The 23,079-nt window shown below is 43.1% G+C and overlaps 1 protein-coding gene across 3 annotated transcripts in view; it reads left to right on the plus strand.

The window, feature by feature from the left end:
* ZBTB46 (zinc finger and BTB domain containing 46) overlaps positions 1-23,029 on the plus strand; it is a 61,457-nt gene extending 38,428 nt beyond the window's left edge. For 2 of the 3 annotated variants that reach the window (XM_075166803.1, XM_075166802.1), the window contains 5 exons: positions 3,085-3,257; positions 4,440-4,491; positions 4,583-4,894; positions 11,291-11,466; positions 16,685-23,029. In XM_075166803.1, coding sequence (XP_075022904.1) covers positions 3,085-3,257; positions 4,440-4,491; positions 4,583-4,894; positions 11,291-11,466; positions 16,685-17,071 — 1,100 coding nt within the window. In that variant the 3' untranslated portion in view covers positions 17,072-23,029. The remainder of the gene's footprint in view (positions 1-3,084; positions 3,258-4,439; positions 4,492-4,582; positions 4,895-11,290; positions 11,467-16,684) is intronic. The other variant, XM_075166804.1, reaches the window with a different exon arrangement.
* The last annotated feature ends 50 nt before the right edge of the window (positions 23,030-23,079 follow it).

The following is a 23,079-nucleotide window of genomic DNA, read 5'->3' on the forward strand; positions in this document are numbered from 1 at the left end:
ACCTGCAGCTGAAGGGCTCTGAGGATTTATGATGTTCGTGGTGTGTGATCAAGACTGACGTCGTTCATATGCTTGTCAGAAACCTAAAGAACATGCAGGTTTTGCAGAAGAAAGTATGTGTCAGTTACTCGTGGGTAACACTGGGGTCGTCTTGGGACCATTAGTTATTGAACCTGCATAGTTTGCTGTTGGGGATGTCTTTTGGAGAAGGCAATATAAGAGGTTCAGTTTTCTTCGTCTGACATGTTGTCATGGTTTGTCTGTAAAAATGAGTTATTCTTCGCTGATGTCCAACTTCAGCAGTGCTGTTCTACTGAGCTCCTTGGTTTAATGATGTTTGTCTTATTTCATGTGTGGTACTGAACTTTGGTAGCATTGTTCAGTACGGTTACACCACATCTGCAAAAGTCTCAAAGGCTTTAGTTGAGTGTTTTTAGCTGGTTTTGCCAAGTATAATCAAGAGAATGAGAATTTTAATATTCATTAGAAAATGAGTTGGTTAGTTTACATCCTTGTTTTCTCATTTAAAAAAAAGGTCAGAAAACTTTCAGATTTTGGGGCGATTGACTACCTTAAAGGGCGACTCTTCCACATTTTCAGAATAGTACATTGCATGCTTTTTTATATGTCTAAGTTTGGCTTTTCCTGTTTACCCTGTTGCAACTGAAACTGTTTATAGAAGCAATTCCTATGAAGCTTGCTGTCCAAGTGATTACATGGTACACAGAGCCCTTTTCTTTTGGGCAAACCAGCTAATACGTTATTTTTAGTTAGTGGTTCATTGGAGCCAATAATTTATACTTGCACTGGATGTTAAAGGAATACATTTTACACAGTGGTCAACTTTCCCAAGAGGGAGTTAAAGGTATTCAGTTTGGTGTGGAATTTTTGTACATGGTAAACCAAGATTTAGGGGAGAATGGATGCAATTTTAAATGAGATATAATAATCTTTGCCTTTCTGTTTTCCACAATAGTTTACTGTCCAACTGTCAGAGAATACTACATTCATATAAATACTGCTAAACCAGCGCATCATCTTCCATACGCAAAGCTGACTGAAGGAAAGCGCTTTTGATTTCTGATTTAGAAATTAAAATACTTTTTCATTAAAATTCATTTCAATACAAATTTAGGAGAGAAAAATGTTTCTCACAGTACTAGTCAGAATGGGACAAAACATAAATTCAGGTGCTGTTTGCATTCTCGTGTACAAAGTATGGGTTGTTTATGTGGGTTTCTCTTCTCGTGTTACTTGCAGTTGTTGAAACCAAATAAATATTAATTACTTTGTACTTTTTTGTGTTGTACATCTTTGTGGCTCATGTTGGATGATTGAATTTATTGTTTCTCCTTACTCTATTTCACTGCTTGTTCATTAGCCTTAACTTCTGCTTTGACAAGTGCATAGTTTCTTAGGAACCTGCATAATTCTGTAAAGGTGCTAATAAAGAATTAATCAAGCCAGACCCCCTGGCTTATCTTTACTGTATGCTAAAATACCATTTGTTTAAGGAAGTGCAGCCCAGAGATGCCTCCAAGTTGTCCGTGCTCACAGTGTGTAGCTTCAATGTAAACAGAGCAGTTTGAATCAGTTTGGGATGTTCAGGGGAAAAAAAGGAATGTGTGGATGTCTAGGCAGGAATTCTGCTATGGACCCGCAGAGCTGGGTTCCTGGTAACAGTTTCTAATGGGAAATACTGATGAACTCACATTTTCCCCCATTTTTTCCTATCTTGAATTTACAGGGTTTTAGCATTTTGTTGTCCTGCCTTTAAATTATAACAGCAATAGATGAGCACCAGCAGAATGAAAACTTGAAGTATTGTTATCACACTTGAATAGAGTTAACTAAGTTGAGAAAGATTTCAATCTGCGATCAAAGCGGAGGAAGGTAAATCAAACATCCAGCTTGTGGCACAAGAGCAGAATTTCCTTTGATAGCTGATAAAAAGTTAGGTTTGGGATTGTTCGCATTTAGAAACCTTTGTGTGGTTTCACTCGAATGCTTTGTTGTGACCCAGATCACAGTGTATTGTATTTGGATGCAGTATAAACTTTGACTTGTTATTTGTAGCTGCATTAAAGAGTTTGGGTTTTATATGAGTAAAGGTTTCAATCAGACTCTTTTGTGTTAGAAATAAAAAAGCCTTTAGAGCATCGAGTGCTTTAAATATGAATTTGTTTACTTTTATGCCATATTTGCTTCTGATTTCGCCTGCTTGCTTTTCAAAAATAATGACCTGCTCAATATGTCATTCCAATATTCAGTCAAGGTGTTTGTTAAAGTTTGTTTAACAACTTGTAATGTACGCCGATCTGGATTACACAGCCTTTATTTGTATGTAGATTTGTCATTGATTATCAGTGCTGTTTCTGGAATACTGTTTACCATTTGGCTGTTGCTACAGTGCAGGCAAGAGGGTACAATTCTGCTTCGGCCGGACAAATCACGTTTTCCTTTTTAATTACAGTAGATTTTTAGAATGTAATGACTGCCAGGTATAACTGAATAGTTTTGTACAAATATCTGAACTTCTGTGCTTGCTAGCTATAGAGCAAAAGGAATATTTTTTCCCATCTTTTGTAAAGCACTTTGAGATCAAGGACTGACAGTACTATATTAAATAAAACACCATGGTTAAATCTTGAGATCTGAAGCTTTGATATACATTTTCAAGAAAGTTAGTAGCAGAATAAAGTTTCTGTGTTTGTGACTTAAAGATTTAAATGTATGTGTTTGAAATGGTGCTTCTCCAAGAGGTGTCTTTCAGAAATGCGATTGCTCTGGACATTTGTGCTGCACTGTGCTTCTTTCTCCCGACGGACTCTTTAGTGACCATGCCATGCGATATAACTCCACTACATGCATCGCGCACAGACGAGGCGTTTTGGGTGGGGAGGCTGGTTTTAAAAAAGCAAACAAACAGACAAAAAAAAGCCTGGCATCACTGTCCTGCTGCATTCCCTCCCACTGACAGAAGATAAGCTGCGAGTGCTGGTGCGCTGCCTTTGCAAGGCCGTTTTTAAAACCACCAGCTGGTGCTAGTTCACGTGGGTGAGATTCGTTTCCTGTGTTCCCCAGGGCCTGGCACCAACTTGAATCGTTCAAGGGGCGAATGTGATGGCAAAGTGGAAGCACCATCTCCCCCGCTGCCTTCATCACACCTTGCCACTCAAAGCCCCCCTGAGACCTGCTCTTCTGGTGAAATGTCACCAGAAACTGTGATAAAAGGAGAGGTGCCTTCCTCAACCCAGGTAAGATCGTGGGGAAAAATACGAAAAAACTTAAATGCAAAGGTATCTGTTTAATCAGATTCTCCCCAGTTAGGAGTACTTTGGAAGACCGTAATACCTTATACTTTGATCTGTTAGCTTTTTTTTTTTGCCTTTTTTTTTTTTTTTTTTTTTTTTTTTTAAATATAGGTTATTTTAAAACCAGAAGTCTGTTGAGGTCAGGGCTGGTGCCCTAATTTTATACTTTCTGCCTTACCTCAACAGAACTTGCATTCAAAGACTTTTTTTTTTTTAAAGTATACATGTCCTTTTTATTGTAAATCCCTTTGTTTGCAAAACATGGCATACAAGAATATAATAATGGCATAAAGATAGCTGAGACCCCAGCTATCCATTGCCCACTTTTGGTGTTTTGCATTTGGGTTTCTTGTGATGTCTAAATTCGGATAGAAGCAGGCTGGCTTTCTGTATTACAGGAGTCAGGAGTTTGACATACAATCCATAGCTTTCTGCGGCATTTCTTATTCTTAACGTTTTTGAATGAGGCTTTAATTCCATTAAACAAACGGGTGGAAATGCAGATTTTCCTTTGCAGTCACCTTAGAGGAAAGTGAGCTGGTAACGGCTGGTAGCTGCTTGCCCGGGCTCCAGCAGACTTGCCCAGGCTGCATCATGCCTCTGCCTCATAGAGGGTTGCCATCTGCTGCACGCTGGCATATTGCAAATGCTTTATGAAAAAAAAATCAGCTTTTATTTATAATTTGGATCAGCAATGCCAGAGAGCATTGCATAAAGGGAACTACCCAGAAGGTGTTTGTTTTCTATGGGCTTTTCTATGTGGAAAGAAAAAGTAGCTATGTAGGGCTAAGAGAAAATTTTCCAGTTCTGTTGTGTCTGCTAGACATTTTCTATTCAGTGTTTCTTTCCCATTGGCCTGAGTGGGAGCTACAGATGCTTAGCGAGACTGAAAACTCAGTAGTTACCCAGGACCTAAATAGGCACGTTGATTACTGTCTTTAAACACCAAATCTTGCAAAATACGGCCCAGTTAACTTAGCCGCTTTGACAGTGAAATCTTTGTAAAGGCAAATAGGGTTGCTGAGTCAAATGATGAGCAATGATAAGATGGGAGTCTGAGCACTAACTATGAAGATGTCTTCTTGTAAATGCTTGCCTCAGCTTAAGTATGCTTTTCATTTGCAGGCCACTTACGATGGATTTTTAGCACTTTGGCAGTTTGATAACTCTGATTCAGGTAAGTAGAGAGAAAAATATTTTTTTAAACTACCGTTATTTTATACTAGAAGACACTGATTTGTACGTGTGTATGTGTGTTTCTACTTTAGATACGAGTTTCTCGAGATCTGAAGACTTGGACGTAACCACTGATGGCCTGTTCCTGGATTCAGCCCTAGCCAAGAGGCTGACCTGTGGTTTCTGCAGGAGGGTTTTCCAGTGTGCTGAAGAGCTGAAGGAGCACATCCACGAGCATGCTTTCTCCATGCTTCTCCCCTTCAACTTGGTTGACTGCTCCCAGCCTGGCCTTGCTGACATCGTGCCTCCTGGCCAGCTCGCCCGCTTCCAGTGCTCCAAATGCCCCGCGAGCTTCACTCTGAAATCAAACATGGATCGGCATGAAAAGACCATCCACTTCAACTGTAAGAAGATGCAGTGTCCTAACTGTGCCAAGCTGTTTCGAGACAAGACAGACTTAAACCGGCATCTTATGTCTGTGCACTCAAACGAGCGTACTTTTGTGTGTCTCTTCTGTGGCAAGGGCTTCGGTACACAGAAGAACCTCTCTAACCACGTGAAAGCGTGTTACCTGGGCTCTGCCCAGCTGGGCGGGTGCGAGCTTGTGGACAGTGTAGGACAAAACGAGGATCCTGAGGATGCGTAGCTACTGTTGCGTGTATGAGACACTTAAACTAGGAAAAGCAAGTTGTTCCATTGTGCTCGTGCTGCGAATAAACATACCACAGATGTAATACAATAGAGTAACTCCCCAAAGCTGGTCAGGTTGATAATGTGCTGGTTCCAGATACTGTGTCACTGCAGCCATGGTGCAATTTTTGCGCCAAGATAACTTTTGTCAGTCCATATAATGGGCACTTTGGCTATCTTATTGGTGTGATCATGCTATGTGCTTATACTACCTTAAACTTTTTTTTTTTCCCCAATAGATCTCAAAGTGCTTTATAAAAGAAATTATGTTTTCCTTGTATTCCCTGGGAAGATAACATACCTCAGCTTGTTGAGTGTGTTAGCAATAGAATTAGTAATAGAATTCAGTCTTCTGAGTTCTGGTCTAGTGCTCTGTCCATTAGACAATTCGGGCATTTCAGGGTTTTTCAGCTTGAGATTAGGAGCTGTGAAAGCACTGGGTTGCTCAGTCCTGTGAGCTGTTTATAAGTCTGGTTTTCTATGTCATTTAAAGGAGAAAAACATGCTGCTTGTTCATATGTGCAACAGGGTATATTATTTGGGCTTGAAAGTTGTTGCAAGGCTTGTGTATTTTGTTGATATTATGTTTGGGTATTTTTAGGACTCTCTTTAAAATATACTGGAGTATGCCTGTGGCTTTCAGGAATTCTGTAAATTTCCTGACTTGTTTGTTTTATGTAATTAAGTGAGCCAAACTGAATGTAGAGGAGAAGATAGAAAATATAAGATCTAATTGTAACCTAGGGTGCACATACAAAACCAGTAATGGTTGTTCCTGGAGGGTAGAAGTCTTGGTGTAATTCCTATTTCGTTATATGAAATTCATTTATTTTTTTAAAAGATGAAATATTTCTGTGTCTCTTGCTATATATTTACATGCAAAATCAGTTTATAGTAACTGTTAAACAAAAGTAGCATAATTAAGTGTAGTGCTTTCCAGCTGCGCTGTGTACAACACAGCTTGTCAGCAGCTCGAGCTTTAGCGTCGCAGGGTTGCTTTCCTTAATGTGCGAGAGAGACAGCTGAGGAGACGAAAGCAACTTCTACAAATGATCTTTAGAGTTCTTCAGAAAAGTTCTTTCTCGTAATATCGTTGCATCTCAGGGAGACAGAAATGAGAACTATTTGGTCATGCAAAAAGTGGACTTGAGCAGCCTGGAGGTCTCCAGTGGAGAGTTTCTTGCAAAGCTGTTTTCTGCAGAAAGCTAGACGAGAGAGATCATCGGTTCCCGCTGCCCTTGCTGGCGTAGAGAGGGAACAGGTATATTCTGGTGCAGCGCTGCTCTGCCCATTCCTGCTGTGAGTCGGAGCTTCGGGGAGACGGCTCCGTGCCGCATCAGGGCTGGGCTTCTGAGGGTCGGGAAGCCAGAGTTTCCCTGCTTGGCTTAGTTCTTACTCTTTGTTTGAGCGGGGTGCGGTCAGAGTTGAGAATATGCTCCTCTATAATTAGTGTATACAACATACTTCAATCACTTTTTTAAAATTTTACTTTTTTTTGCAAAGTCATGTTCATTTTTTTCGCTCTTGTTCCCATTGATATCTTTGGCATTGTGGATCACGGCTGTCTGTGAATGTGTAGAGTTTATAGTCTGTCAGCTTCCCTTCTTACAGATGTCAGTTTAATTGCCTTGTAATTTATTTTGCTCTTAAATAACCAGCAAGTGAGGAAGGAGAAAGCTGAGCCAGAAGAGAAAGTTGTGACCAAAATGAGTTTTATCTGGAAATTTGGGAGTAGCATGGTAGAACTTGTCTGAATTGGAAAAGTAAGATGCCGGCAAAAGTAATTTCGGCAAATTTTAAAAGGCTTCGTTCACATGATAATAATTAAGGACGTTCCACGTTTGTTCATTTTTCTCATATTTGAGAATTTAATTCAACATGGAACTATTTTTCTATAGTCAGGTCAACTCATTCTCTCTTAATAGAGGTTTAAGTAGTATTTTACTTGGCCTGTACATCGGAGTGCTTCCTGACTTCAGCTCTGAGAATTTCCAGTGTTTCCCTTCAGGATCAGGAGTAGGTTTTTTAAAATGCTAGAACCATAGGGTATAACATAGCAGAGGCTTACAGAGTTTGTGTAGAAAACTTTTTAAAAGCAGGATTTTTGTGTTAGAAAATGGTATGGGAAGATGATGGGAAGTGTAAGTTTGACAGTTAAATTCCACCTTGCTATTTATAACCTTAAATATAATGAGGATTAAGTGGACAAGAATTCTCTTAAAGTTTGTGAATTCTTTGTAATAACCAAATGAGCGTAGTATTTCAGCCATTATTAACTACATATCGGTTTACAGAGTTAATACAAAGTAGCTCTATCAGGCAGTATATCACTAGTGCTTTCTCTTCTCTTAAGTCAGGGATGTAGGGGCCTATTTCATTTAACAGCCTCAGTGAAATAAATAAAGTGACTTGAGATGACAATACCAAAGGCTTTTTTCCAAGCATTGTTGTGTTGGTTTTAAAAATGCACATCTTCTGTAAATATTTTAGTCAAGTTAAATATATAGACTTCTACTGTGGCACTGTTTGTATTACGTTCTCCATTTCTTGGTGCTATTCTTCCTATAGTTGTGTCCAGGAGCTAATTATCTGTGGCACTACTGTTAATGGTCTTGATGATCTTGTTAAAGATGGTATTTCTTAGGACCTTAATGCTGCTATACGTAAGCTCAATAAAATATTGTCATTTAGACAAAAGATTATACTCATACCAAAGTTGGTATGTTGTTCATTAAATATATGTACTTGTGAGTGCATATATTTAACAGTACTGTGAAAATGTTAACTCTGCAATAGTTATTTTTCTAACAATGTTGTTATTTTTCAGGTGTTTACTTTTATAGATACAAGAACTAAATATATGGCTATTTGGTGAAAAAATAGTTTTCAATAAAACTAGAACTGCAAAAACTTTTCTGTGACTATTTTTAAATATAAGCATACTAGAAGCTGAAAATGTGATTCTCAAGTGATTTAAGCTAAATACAGGCAAAAGTAAGCATGAGGGATTTTGAAATCAGAAAGTGTTACGAATATGTTGTTGGAAATACATTTATGTGTTGGAAACATAGAAGTGTAGATGGCTATTTGTGTGTGAAAGTAGCGTGCCAGTGGTGCAGGGTGTGCACCTAAGGTTTGGAGTGGCCTGTTCAGCTTCTACAGTAGCTCGGCCATAAAGTGAAGGGGCAGGTACGGGCAGTAAATGAGAGGAGGCATCTGGTCGTTTCGGAAATGACGGGATCAGGTACAATCTGGCGATGTAGGAGATAAGGGATTTGTGGTATTCTCTTCTCTAAAGCACTGTTGCTTCGTAATCTTGGTATCTGGTTACTGCGAGTATTTCCATCTCAATTTTTTCCAGGGTGAGGTGGTTAAACCTGACGTGCTGAGCAGCTCGTCCTGCTCGCTGTGGTCTGCACATGTGGCATGTTTGTGTTCCCAGTACTGGACATGGCCTTGGACTGGAGGAGGGGGGGTTACATGTCCCCTCCTGACTTCCCTTGATCAGCTTACAGCTTGCTTGCCTTGTCTAGACGCATGGTAATAGGTTTATAGTGATCCTGGGGAACGTAAGTGTTTGTGTGGCCTGTTGCTAATAATTGAGCCGTTACAAGATCAAACCGGAAACATATTTATCATAAATAGCTTTGTATCATAAAATTGATGCTTGCTTAAGACGTTCCTGTAGAAGAAAGTGGGCTCCTTGCCTCTGGTTGTACAGACAAGGGGGTGTCAAATCCAAAGGAGAAAATAGAGCAAAAAATACTTTTCCTGCAATATAAAAGAGAAAGAGTTTTCATATTCTATTTGTTTAAAAAAAAAAATGACCGTAAATCAGAAGTTAGGCACGGGGTCGGAGAAGGGCTGTGCAGCGCAGCCGAGTTGTTAGGTTACCGACAAGAGCTTGCCCAAGGCTCTGGGCACCGGGCCATGTTGAACTGTCTCCTCGGGGAGGTTCCCGAAGCAGTGCAAGGGCACGTGTCCATAGCCACTTGAAACCAGCCCTTCAGAATTCTGCCTGGTCGCAGCGAGTCATCTTTACGACGGGTGAATAAAATATTCTTAGCGTTCGCTTTCCCTGTCGTCAGTATTGCAGCCATGGCCCAGGTGAGTGGTGAGCAGGCGCTTCCCCCCCCTTGGGCTAGAAAATTCTCCTGACAGCTTTACAGATGTGCTGGGAAAAAACCACCAAACCACCAAAAAAAAGCAGCTGTAGGATGGACCACCACAGTTGGTGAGCAGCCCAAAGCAGCGAGTGAGGAGCATGAGAAAAGAATATATTAGATCCAATTCAAACTGCTAGTATTTTTTCCACAAAGTTACCTGTGTGGAGGATATGTTTAATCCTAAATAGTCAGAACAAATGCAAAGACAAAATTCATATCATGGCAACTTTTAAGATCTTGAACCATGCTTCTAGTCTGCATTAGAACAGTAAAAAACTTTTTAGAGTACTTTTCTAAGATGAGCTTGTGTCGAAATGTTTGTTCTGATTATGAAGGGTGGTGTTACCCTGTTTAAAGATGTCTCTTAATAGCACCGTGATGTTCGCACTTTTACACGAGTGACAAGTGCAGTTACTTTCCACATTGTTTTATCTGTATTGCAAATACAAGACAAAGTAAATTTTAAACACAAAAGGAGAAAGAAGCCCACAAATGGCGCATCAAAGTAAACCACACCGAGTACATGGGCCTACTGACTTTCTTAAAAAAGGCTGTTTTTAAGTAGCTGTTTTTCAGTGTACGGAGTAATTCCCAGGGCACGGAGAGCGTGCAGTGTGCATTCACTAGTAGGGCATTTGTAGGAGATAATGTTTCAATAAGCATCTAAAAATATTGCAAAATACTCTATGTTAGAAACCATATAGTAGGTCTGATACTTCCCTTATTCCCTTAGCTCTCCTACATAGACTGTTTGCATTTACCAAGAGCCATTTACATACACGATAGCATACTTAAGGTGATTAACTAGAACTTGTGTTCTTTTTTCCCCTCGTTGTTATGTAAACAATATATTGCTTTGAGAAATTACAATAATTAGGAGAAAAGTGGGTGAAAATTAACATACTAATGGAAAGCAATAGAATTATTAGAAGGTGGAGATTTAAAATTGCATCTATGTGGACAGTCGCTTCCAAACTTACAGTGGGTGGATGTCTTCAGGGAATAGCAAATACTGTTTTCACCTGCTGTATTTTGCATATTGCGCTTTCACTTTGTCTGGAGGAGGAAATACCAACACAGCTGCCATGTGCATTCTTCTGGCAAATTAGACCCTTGGGCTGTCAATACTGTACGCGTCCCCTGGCTCTGCTTTCAGCGCGCTTCTAAGGAGATGACAAGAAGGAAGGAATCAACAATGTCAGAATGATTTCAAAGAATTCATCCCTTTTCTCGATTGGGGGGGACAGAAAAAAAAGTCCGTCGAGGGCTATATACAGTTGTCTTGTAAGGAGGCTTGCAAGGGTCATGCTGTAACGCCACATTATGCTTCCCTTTATATTTCTGTGTCCATGCCGCAATGGTAATACTAGCTGAGTTGGATAACGTAGCGTATGTTTGTCCTAACTGCCCTGTTTCTTCTGGGTAAACTTTAGTCTCTGCACCTTCTTTGGAACACTCCTGGAGTGTGTGATCTTGTTCTTGCATCGCCCCATAAATAAAACTGAAGCGCATGGCGCTGTCGGGGTGTTACGTTTGTGGTCTTCTGTTCACGGCTAGCTACTTCTTCAACAAATAATAGTGTTAGAATTTTGGATCTTGATATTTAGGATAATTCATTATAATATAAATCAGAATTATAGCAGATTGTCAGCCCTCTTTATCTGCCATTTAGCAAGCGTTAGGCAATGTGTGTTACAGACTGTTGCGAAATGTTTGTGTGTTGGCTTGTTCAAAAGCTGCTCTGATAAAGGTACTTGAAGTTCTTAGCTTTAATAATATAAGTGCAATAATACAGTATAAAAATTTTAAAAAATTGTAGGTGGTTAAGATGGTAAGAGTGTGATTTCATAGTGAACTAATTTAACAGTGAAATAGTAAACAAGACGACTGACTGTTTTGAGACATTCTGAAAGTAATCTGCCTGTTTTGCTTGCTCTCTTACAGTCAACGAGTTCACAGTCATCAGGAAGAAGTTCAAGTGCCCGTACTGCAGTTTTTCAGCCATGCACCAGTGCATCCTGAAGAGACACATGCGATCCCACACGGGAGAAAGACCCTATCCCTGCGAGATCTGTGGGAAGAAGTTCACCCGCCGGGAGCACATGAAGCGGCACACCTTGGTAAGCGGGCAGGCGTTGGGTGGAAACGGCAGATTTGTTCAGGTTAAAGATACCAGGAGCTTCATCTGGTTTAGGTCTGTATTTTGTTTTCCCTCTGGGCTCCTCTGAAGACTTCTCCAGTATCTTTTTTCCCCGTGTTTTGCTGCCTGTGTACCCAGAGCTAACTCTGCCTGCTCTCCTAGCTCAGCCGCAGGGCTCCCGAGTTGCACCTCGACGCAGTGGGCACTGCCCGGGCACCCCCCGCAGACCCAGCCTCGCCTCCCGCGCAGCCTTCTCCTTCCCGTGCAACCCTGACTGCCGGGGGAGCCTGGGCGGCAGGGACGGGAGGTAGAATGGCTAATGCTGTCTTCAGGATGGAAAAGGAAGGGGTTTTTAATAGGTTGAATGACTCGGTGCAGAAAGCTTTAAAATAAGTCGCTCAGCAAGAAGAATTCGAGGCAAAGCTACTCTGGTCTGGCAATGCTTAGTTATCGAAAATAACGTTGCGCCTTATTAAAGACGGCTGCTCAAAACGGGCTAGGAGGCTGGCTGGTGCCATCGTCTGGCTTTTCACAACTTCTTCAGAAGCAAAATTTTAAGCCAGACTTGGCTTTTTTTCAGGGGAGAATTAATTTGCCATCTTAAAGCGTTTTCTCAAAGCTTGGTATAGAGATGATATTGTGGAAGAACAAATAGTTTCTACATAATTATTTCAGTAATGCATGCCAGCAAGTTCTGGTGCCCCTTTAATTAAGCTTGTAGAGAAAACCGGAATTTTTTTTAAATACTGGGGATGGTAGCTGTGAGGTTCTAATACAGTGAGATATTTAAAAAAAAAAAAATAAAAATCACAAGAGTGTTGACAGTTCCAGTGTCTAAGCATTGATTTGTTGAGGTCATTTAAATAACTTTTTCCATATTTATATTATCCCTACATATCGTATTTATATTCTCTATTAAATTTTGAATGCAAAGAATATCTTTCTGGCGGAGATGTGGTTAGAGTAATTAATGTTTTCCTGGTTGTCATTCTCAAAAAGCCACAAAGAACTTCAGTGTCCTCATCCCAGTCCTGCAAGCGCGTGCGTCCCTTCCATGCCTTCCTTCAAAGGCAGTTTAATAGCAGTAATGCAACTTGGTTCAAGTGTAACAAAATTTGCAGTTCCTTTTCTTGCTCTATAAATTTCTGCACTAATGAGAATCAGCATAGCTTTACATACTGCGGGGAAGGCAGGAAAATGCATTGTACCCTCCAGGAGTGAAACTGAAGTGATCTGCAAATTAATTTCAGTTTTGCTGCTGGAATCATTCTAGGTGAGTGACTTGGTTCTGTGGAGTCTGAAGTTCAAGTTCTGTTACACACCCAGGGAGATGAAATCAGCTGTTTGTGAACACATCCAGGAGAGGATATGTGTCTGTCTGAATCTCTGTATGACTTCTTTTATGTCAGGAACGAAGCTAATATAGAAAGTACCAGCTGGATTACAAGTTTTTAGTGCCAGTTCCTGAAAAAAGTGCAACCCTGACTATACCGATTTGTTTTCATTTCCAAAGAGCCGTTAGTGACTCGGAGGTATCTTGGGATGGATGCACTAAAGAGAAAAGGACAGGGATTTGGGGGTTTTTTTGGTACTGTTGTAAGTAAGGCCCCAGAAAAATTCCAGTTTCGTTATTTATCTGAAGTTTCTTTTGAAATGAAACTAAAAAAGGGGTATTTTCTTATATGCAAATGACACCGTGATCTTTATTTACAAAAGCGGTCGTGCAGGCTGTCTGAAGTGCTTGTGGCAAGATTAACTGTACGCTTTGCCTGTCTTGTCGTCTTATTTCTGGTGCCCATGACGTGTTGGGGCTTAATTGCCAACTCTCAGGTAAATCTGTAAAGATGAATGCCGGTGTGTGTCAAATAAAAATACGTGTTATAAAAATAATGTGTAGGAAAAGGAAGTAGGTTTAAGGCACCAAAACCCATGTTTCAGTTCCTCAACTGATAAGACAAAAGGCAAAAGGGACTATTTTAGTTTGTTCAGCTCAAATTAAAAAGCCTATTTTTATAGTCTATATAAAATTTAAATTGTATAGAAACGCTTGTTTTCTTTGAATGGGAATATTAAAGAAAAAAAAAATTTTCTTTCTAAAATCTTTGCATCTCAAGTGATGCTTCCGTGTGGTGGCAGAGCATAAACCGAAGTTTCTCGCCCCGTTGCAGTGACCGGGCTGTGTCCAGAAGGAAGCGCTACCTCTGCAATACCCTCGAGGTTTTCAGCTTAAAACAACCTTGACCAAAAGTTTCTTGGTTCTAGTTTGAAGTGACTTGTCTCCATGCGTACTGAACTTTCTTACCTGGTCTGTCGCGGCATCACAAGTGACTGATAACTGCTTAAAACTGGCAGGATAAATTTAGAGGGGAAAGAGCAGTTTTGTTTGCATACTGAGCTTCTGTTTCCTTGCAGTAGCTTTTTAAAAATTATTTCTTTTTTTTAATTATTTTTTTAAGTCTGTAGTGAACTGGGTTATTATTGCAGGCATTGCACCGCCTGTGCAGCTTGCTCCGTCCCTGCTGCTGTTGCAAAAGCGTGTTCCTTTCCCTGGGAGGAGCTGCTGCCCGGTCAGCTGGAAGCCAGTTGTCCACTTGCAGCAGATGCCGGCGGCGCGGCAGGGCTTGCCAAGCGGCGGAGCTGCCTGCAGCGGGCGGTTAGCCCCGGCCCCTTGCACCGGGATGATCAAGGGGCTTGCGTGACGAGTTGCTATGGTGTTCAAAACCCCACCATCTACTACCGCTTCCTTCCACGCGTCTGTGTCCGTTCGGATGAGTGCCCAGCCATCTGCTCGGGGGACTGCCTGCTCCCCGAGATGTCCTTGGGGTGTTGGGGTTCTGGTGTTCGGCAGGCAGATCCAAGCAGTGAGCTTAGTCCTGCTGCAAGCGCACAGATTTCAAGCTCCGTTGCTAGTTTTGCAGCAGGGACACCTTGTCGTGCCAGCTGGTTGCCTGCATCGTTTTATTTCTGAGAAATTTCCCTTTTTTTTTTCTAAATTTTTTTTCAGAAATTTAGGATGTTATCAGCATAGCGTTTTCCCCTCTTTCCCTTGGAATATTGGTATTTAGTCAGTTAGAATGTGGTCTTTCTAATGGCATTTTCAGATACTGAGGGCCGAACACCATTTCTGTGTTTAATACTTACTAATTTGGCGATAAGGGAGATAAGACTAATTTCTGCTCAGCTGCATCCAGCAATATGGCTCACTTCGAATATGCTGACAGAACTGTCAGTGTTGGAAAAGAGGGAGAGAAGTGATCAGATTTTTAACAGATATTTCAATTACACATCATTTTAGTACCTGTTTTATAATTTCTTTTTTGTATGGCTCTTTTAGCCCTTATTCTGCACCTTGACCACCCTCTGCAGTCCTATTCAGCTTTTGATGCCTAAAAATCATTCTTCTAACAGTTAAAAACGAGTGATACCTGTTGAGCTTGTTAAATGGCTTTGACCAGCCCTGTCCAACTGCTTTTAAAAAACCTTACATGTAGTTTTAAAAAAAAAAAAACCCACAATGACTTTGCTTGATGCAGTGAAGAATACATCGTGGGGACTAGCTCAGAGCAAGGAGAACCTGAAGCCAGAGCACATCAGAAGAGCTCGCAGGCTTTGAGCGCGGTCGGGACCGCTGCAATACAAAGCCTGAGCGAGTGCCCTGCGGTGGTGAGGGCTGAGGGGGTAAGATGGGTCAATTTGTCCTCTTCCCAAATACCTTTAGCTCGGCTGGGTATTCCGGATGAGCAGCGAGCGCAGGATTATGGAGAATCCGGTCACGAGCGCAGGTGATCCCGTGCTGGGGCAGGAGCGGGGAACGGGCCTCGCCAGGCGGCTGGTTTAAAATAAAAGGAAGGACTTTTCCACGCGAGGTGTGTTTAACCAGCAAAACCTTTCCTACAGGCCGTTGTGAGCATGAAAAGAATAAATGAGTTAAAAAAAGGATTAGGTGTGGCGATACATGCCCAGAGGGCTCTGGTAGCTGATGAAACGGCTTGCTCAGGACAACCCCAAATCACCGGCCCCTGAACAGTGTGGTACAAGGTGGATCCTCCGCTGCTTCTACACCGCTTGTGTCTCCTGACGATCAGCGCCAGCGACAGGGCACTATATAAAAAAGAAAAAATATATATGTATAATATGTATTGGTCAGCCCTGAAGTAGTCAGTCAGTTGGACTAGGTGATTGTTGTAGGTCCCTTCCACCTGAAACTATTCTATATATAGATAAAATGAATGTATATATGTTTTTTTTTTTATATATATATATATATATATAAAAAAATGAAAGTACCTGATGAGCCTCCTCATGGTGTAATTCAGGAGTACTCGCTGCACTGGTTGGCTGTTTCCTTTGGGAGAGGAGCAGGTGAACGTTTTGAGCAAGCTCCTTGCCTTCCATATGGCAAAAGCAGCCAGCAACAGATTTCACCTTTGATTAGGTGGTTTTGTGCTTCTCAAAGTATGTAATTTTGCTCATTGTGTACTGAAGTTTGAATCTTGAAGCGATTTCTGGTTTCCTGCAGAGCATTTTCCCACTTACCACTTACTCTGTAAGTGTGATAGCTCTGTATGCCTGTTACTCTCGGACATAAAATGCAGCATGATTTATAGAACAGAAACATTTGTGTCAAACCATTTTTCAGGCACCAGAGTTGTCAGAAATAAGGTTAGAAGTGCATTCGGCTGCATTTTGTTAGAGATGCAGGATGCGTTAATGGGGCTCCTACTCCTTGGTTCTTGGCAGCAGTGGGATCAGGAGCGAGACAGCAAAATGAGCGTGACGTTAACACCGGTCTGATCGTGGGTGGTTCTGCTCTGGTCTGCAGAGAACTGGTGCTTGGGGCTGGTGGGTTTTTTTTCCTTTTTAAGGTTTTCCTCGTGGTGATGGTGTCATGCAACTATTGCACCCCAGAAAAACAAAAAGAAAAACGGAGAAAAAAATTGATAAAAGTTCCTCTCAAAACTACTAGTTTGATGATCAAAAGGCAATTTCAAAAGGATTTTCCATTGTATGACACCATTACAGGTTGAATTGACCACGGTGGGTTTAAGTTCAGCGATGAAAGCCCGTGACGATCTCAGGCTGCAGTCGTGGGCTGCAGTGGTTTTGCCTTTGCCGAAGGAGAGGGGAGCGCGTCCTTCCCTGCAGCTCTCGGTCCGTCTCCATTGGCGTTAACGTTTCTGATCGTTCTCCTTTTCCAGGTCCACAGCAAAGACAAAAAATACGTCTGCAAAGTGTGCAACCGAGTGTTCATGTCTGCAGCCAGCGTGGGGATTAAGCACGGCTCTCGCCGCCACGGAGTTTGTGCCGATTGCTCTGGTCGAGGCATAGCCGGTCACCTGGACCACAACGGGGGAGAAGGGTCTCCAGACGAGTGCTACCCCGGGGAAGGCCAGTACATGGAAGACCCAGATGACATCAAAGTGGAAGGAGACGAGGAGATGGGAGACGACGATGACATCAAGTGGAAGGATGACGTGGGAATGTCACAAGATGATGTGATTTTAGATGATGACAAAGATGTCGACTCTCCGCAGGAGCAGGACAACTCTGGGGAGAACGACAAGGATTTTACCTGGATTTCTTAGGGATTTTTTTTTGGTTTTTGTTTCGCTCTGTTCTTTGTAGGGGGAGGGAGGGCGGGGGAGGAAGGAGTATGTTGGAAAAACTAAGTAGCCTTGTTGTCGTCCATGTGTGCAAAATAACTCTTGTGTTTTCTAAACAAGTCCTTCTCTGTTCCACTCAGATACTGTCTTAGCAATGTCGCTTCCAGCGACGCGACTGACTTCGCCTTCCCCCTTCTCCCTTCACGAACAACCCCGACCGCGGCCGCCCCTCCGGCCGAGCCAGCCAGGTTGCATGCACGTGAGGTGGAGTTTCTGCAGGTGCGAGCGCTGCGCGATGGGGAGGCTGGGTGAAGCATGAGTCCTCCTACCCTTCCCACCCTGAACCGAGCTCCGGGGAGATTTTTGTGTCCGAAGCAGGTTTTTTTTGGTGGTGGTTGGTTTTTTTTTAACACCTTGTCTGTGTGCTAAAATCCCAGCAGCAGTGGAATTACAAGCTGACGTTGTGAAAGCAAGTTGTTGTACGTGTTGGAGGGCTTCCCTTGATGGATACAGGCCTTTTGCAAAGTTATTTAAAGAGAGTTTTTATTATTTTTTATGAAGCCAAATCGATCAAAAGGCAAGTCAGATTACAGCCTTACGAATTCCTATCTTAGATTCTTAGCTTCCAAAAGAATCACCATCAAAAAAAGAAAGATTATGACGTTTCTTGGACCTACTGGCGTCTTACCTACGTCCCATCTTCCAGCCTTCGTTATCCGCAGTCACTGAAATGCGTTGGTGCTTCCAGAAGCACCCCTCGCTATAAAGGACACAGGTAATTCTCTACCTGTCGTTCTTCTCTGCAAATATCTTCACTTTTCTCCCTTTGCTCAGCTGCCTTTTTCATAAATACATGCAAACTGTAGCAAAACCGAAGCGTTTAGCAAAGTGCAGGATGAACTGGGAAACACGAGAAGCCAAGGTGAGGAAATCACCTTGCTGGATGGGAATCTTGCTGCTCTGGTCCCATCGACTTTGCTGGGGCCAGGATTTCACCGGAGTACGTTGTTCTTCCTTGCCAAGCTAAAAAATTTCATTCATCGTTGGTAGGTGTAACGCCTACTTAATTCATGACAAAAACCTTCAGTTTTAGCTGCACTGGTTCCATGTAAATTTTCAAATAAAACCTCTTTTTTTTAAATAAGAACCAGGTTTCTCCCAGCATCTCCTAACAGACTCTGTGGGGCTGCTCCAGGCAGTTGGATTCTCCTTGTTCATATCGGCCACTGTTGCCTTCTTCCAGCTACACCGAAATGACAACAGCAACAAAGCGTGTTGGAAGTGTCTTGTTCCTGAGAAGCAGCTTGTTTTACCCTTCACCTCTTTGCTTCTGGTGCTTTTTTAAATAAAAAAAAAAAAAGCTGAAGACCTCACTCTTTCCTTGCCGTGAAGCGATTTTATACGATGTCCGTGACCATGGTATCTTGAAACCTGCCACAAAAGACAACCCGTTACCAGAAAGCCAAACGACTAAAGGTGCTATTTTCCTCCCGTGGTGGGACAGGCGATCCCTGCAGGGTGGAGAGCGTTCTTGCAGGTCTGGTAGTCCGTAACGAAAAGCGTGGTTCCACCCAGCAAAGGAAATAAAAAGTATATTGTACAATAAACCCCAGTAGAGCAAATAATCTTGAAGGATTTAAGCCACTCGGTGCCAGGATTTGGTGGAGCGCGGTGGGAGCCTTGATCCTGGCACCTGCAGGAGCCGGTTCTTTCTTCATTCCCCGATTTCAGTCGCATCCTGGGTTTACGGCGTTCGATTCCTTTCTCTGCTCCTCAGTTCCTTGCACACGTTCGCCGCCTTCTCTCTGCGGGCATCATCTCGGTTCACGCTGACGATCGCCCTCACTGGGAGCCTCCAGCAGCTCCCAGGCTCCTGGTCTGTCGGTTTTAGTGCACGTCGGTGACTTGGAAACACGGGTCTTTCCTAAAATCCTCTGTTTGGTTCAGTGAGGCCACGCGAGCGCCGTCCCTGCTGCTGCTGCTCCTTAGGATTGAAGGGGTTAAGTGGGACTTGTTTTAGCCAGTGAGAGCGATAACCCTCTTCTTTAAATACTTAAAGAATAGAGCGGTAGGGTCATGCAGAAACATTTTTATTAAACTGTAAAATTCTAATTTCGCATTTTAGCTTCTTGTAAAGCCCTCCTACCGTATCTAAAAAGACGTAAACAAACCCAGCATTTTACAATTGGACCTTTGCATACTTTTTTCCCAGCAGTCGTAGCGGTTGGGGGGGGTCCCAGAGCGAGGTCGCTGTTTCGTTACCCTGACTTTTGCCTCTCGGAGTGCGGGCTCTGTATTTATTGTCATTTATCCTGTAAATATGGAGGGGAGGGGAGGGGGTGTCTGAGGTCCTGAACTTGCAGCCTCACCTGTTACATGTAGACAAATACATACAGTACTTAAAAGATATCTGTAGCTTTGCTTTTTATATGTAAAAATCTATTTAAAAAAAATTTTAAAACCCAAACCGTTCAAAACCCCTCCGTTTCTGTGACATTCCGTCTCGCCTATCTGCTCCGACACCGGTGTGTGCATCCGCTGTCGTACCTTCCGAGGAGGAGCAGGAGATGTTGGTCCGAGTCCTCCTCTTCCTCGCTCCTCCCTGCCCTCGCCCTTGGGTGACTCGATTTTTGTAATCGGAGTTATGGGGTGCTTAGCTTTACTTTGCAATTCCTTTGGAAATACTTCTTTTTTTCTTTTCTTTTCTTTCCTTTTTTTTAAAGGGTGGGCAGTAAGCCAGGTGGCTTTCAGAAGTGTTTCCTAGTAGTGCCACTTCGAAGCTCTTTGAGCTGAGGATGCAAAAAATAAATCAAAAAAAGGAGAGAAAAATGGAAAAATCCACGTAAAAGCTAACTTTCACCATGTTACCATTATAATCTAGCACATGCTTCTATATTACTAACACACACTATATATACCAAATAAAACCCTTCTAACACCTGATGTATATTTTAAGCGCTTTGTTTTGAAGGAGGTGTGCAGATTTGGAAATGCAGGAATTAGTCTTTAAACTTCCCTGCTCCAGCGGGCGCGTTGTGAGGCTTGGGTTCGAGAAAGGAATTTGGGCTTTTCTGATGCTGACACTTTATAAAACTTCATCAGTTGCTCTGCGCGACCGGACCTCTCGGGCTTCTCTCCGAGTGCATCTCGGATCTGCTGCCTATGCAAACTTCTGCTCTTCGAGATTTAAACAAAAAACCAATAATTCTGCCTGTTCTATCCAACACTAGCTCAAGTAACCTCTAGCATCTCGTCTTTGTATTTCCCTTCAGGGCTTTGTATACTTCACTGAGGATCCCTTTTTTTAATTTTTTCTAAATATATATATGTGTGTATGTATATATATACAGATTTAGTTTCAAAAAATTAACTCCCTTATAGGTAAAAAATTGATACACTTGGTCTCAATAACTTGCGACTAATTTTTTTAAGTATTCATACGTACTTGTAAATGTTCCTCCCTGGATTTCTTCATTATCCTCATTTTTTTTAAATGTGAAAGCGTGCCAGGAGTGCAGAGCGCGTTTCAAGCCGTGCGTTGCGACCGTCTCAGGCGGAGCGGGGCACAGAGGGCACCGTCCTGCCCTCGGCTCCAGAAGTCCCCGAGGAACGCGCCGCGTCACGCACGAGGTGGCCTCGGTCCGGTATCGCATTTGGAGCGTCTTAAACAATGAAGACAAATGAGGTTCTTGCGTGGCCGCCTGTCAACTTGTTACTTCCAAAAATTGTATTGAAAAATCATAACTTCCCCAGTTTTGTACGTTTTGAGGTCACCCTAAAGCCTGGCAGCTACAGAGTGATTTTGTGCAGCGGTCAGAGGGGGATGCGTCTAATGAAGTTGGCAAAGTGACTGTCCTTTTTTCTGTTTTGGTTTGTTTGTTTGGGTTTTTTTAATCAAAAATCAGCGGTTTGGACTACAAAAGGAATGTTTTTCGTACGAACGGACACCCGCTCTAGCATTAGGTCCCGTTTGATTTCTCCTTGACTCATGCCTTTAAACACTCCGCTTCTCCGGCGCGGAAGCGGCGTCGCGTTGGCGTTCGGTGTGTTGTGGGATCGGTGACCCGGAGCGGGGCTGGGTTCCTGCCCCCGAGGGCTCCCGATTCCGCTGGGGCTGAGCCCCCCCGGGCACCCCCCGCCTCCGCGCTTCCCGTTTTGCACATCGCCCTTTAGGAAAGAAACTCCATGAAAATAATGCAAAAACTGGAATTTTTTGCAATATTATGAAAGATAATCTTATTTTAGCTCATTCTGTGACATGTGCAACTCCTAAGAAAGCCATACTTAATGGTTCTTTTTATTTTTTAGATTCTATATTGTGTTTTGAATTTCTGCCTTTTTTTTTTTTTTAGTTCCGCATAGTAAGAGTGCTGTGTGTATGCTTTCATATATATTTATTTTTCAACGTGCTTTAAACCTGTCTACAAAAATAAAGCTAAACAAACAAAAAAGGACAGTGTTTGAAGATTGTTGATTATTTTTTTTTTGCTGGGAATATTCTATATTATACTGACTTTATATTAATTATTATAAACCTGTGTTTGTATTGAAGATGTGTTTAATATTTTGGGGAGGTTGAGGAGATTTTAGTAACCAGAAGTCAGTGGGAGAACATGGCTGTGTTGTACTGATTTTCTGTAAATGTAGTTCAGGTAAAATGACCTTATTTTCTAGTTGATCTCCCGGTTTCTCGTCTGCCTGGGCATGCCGGAGGCGTGCCTCTTGATTATAATTACTTTGTGATGGGATTTAGCTTAGACATACTTGCAAAAATCAATCAGTTTCAATAAATTGGGAAATTGCTGCTACAATTTTGTCTTGGGGTTGTTTGTTTTTTAAACATACTGGTTTTTTTCCTCCTCGTCGTGCGCGTACGGATGGGGCGATGACGGTGCCGTCCGGGGGCCGCGGGCACCACCCAGCTGCAGCCCTGCGCTGCTGCAGGGCCCTGCACCCCCCGCGCTCCCGGGCGCCGAGACGGGGCCACTGTGGGGTCCCTGCTCCCCAAAATCCCCCCTGGCCCCCGCGGGGAGCCCGGCTCCCCCCCAGCCTGGGGGCGACGCTGCCTTTGCCTTTCCCTTTCCCGTGCCCATCCCAAACAGGCGCCTGCAGCTCATCCCCCCCCCGCAGTGTGTCATTTGGTGGCAATTTCCTTATTTTTAGGGCTTTATTTGAATTATTATTTATTAAAAGAATCCCTTTTGCACAGCTGCGGGGAGGACGCACAGGGCGATGCCGTCCCCGGGGGCTGCGGGATGCAGGAGGGGGGTGACAGCACCGGGTCTGGGGCTGCCGAGGGGCCCGGGGGTGCCCACCCTGCAGCGCAGAGCCCGCCTTAAAAGTAAGTAAAGAAGAGTAATAATTAAAAAAAAAAACCCAAAAGAATCCAAATATTTATTTTTTTTTTCTTCTGGATCTGACACATCAAATCCCCGTCGGGGACAAGGGGGGGCCCAGCCTGGCACAGCACCGTCCCGGCCCACGGGGCCGAAGCGGTCTGACCCCCTGCGAGGGGGGTCCCTGTTGCGAAGGGAACCCCGCTGCAAGGGGGGGACCTGCCCCGGGTGCGAGGCCGGGCGGGGTGGCAGTGCCACGCACCCGTCCCATCCCACCCATCCTTGCATGGGGAGGGGGGCCAGCGAGAGGAGGGGGGCGGCGTGGCCCGGCCAAACCCAGGCCTGAGCCGCTGCCCGGGCAGGCGGGTGACGGGACGAGGGGAGAAAGGGTTTGGGGGGAAAAAAGGGGGTTTTGGGGGGGAAGGGGTTTGAAGGGAATAAAGCCCCTTAAAACCCCCCCAGGCTGGAGGCATCCCGCAGCGCTGCGGCCAGTGCGCTCTCGTGCCCTGGGAGGGAGTATTTAAAAATACGAATTTTCATATATTTTATTTAAAAAATAAAAACACACGAAGGAGGAAAAAAAAAAAAGAAAAAAAAAAAGAAACCTTTTTGTGCAGTTTGGCTTAGTGCAAATGGGCGCGTTCCTGCAGGCAC

This window comes from Calonectris borealis, chromosome 17 (assembly GCF_964195595.1).
Source record: "Calonectris borealis chromosome 17, bCalBor7.hap1.2, whole genome shotgun sequence".
NCBI lineage: Eukaryota > Metazoa > Chordata > Aves > Procellariiformes > Procellariidae > Calonectris > Calonectris borealis.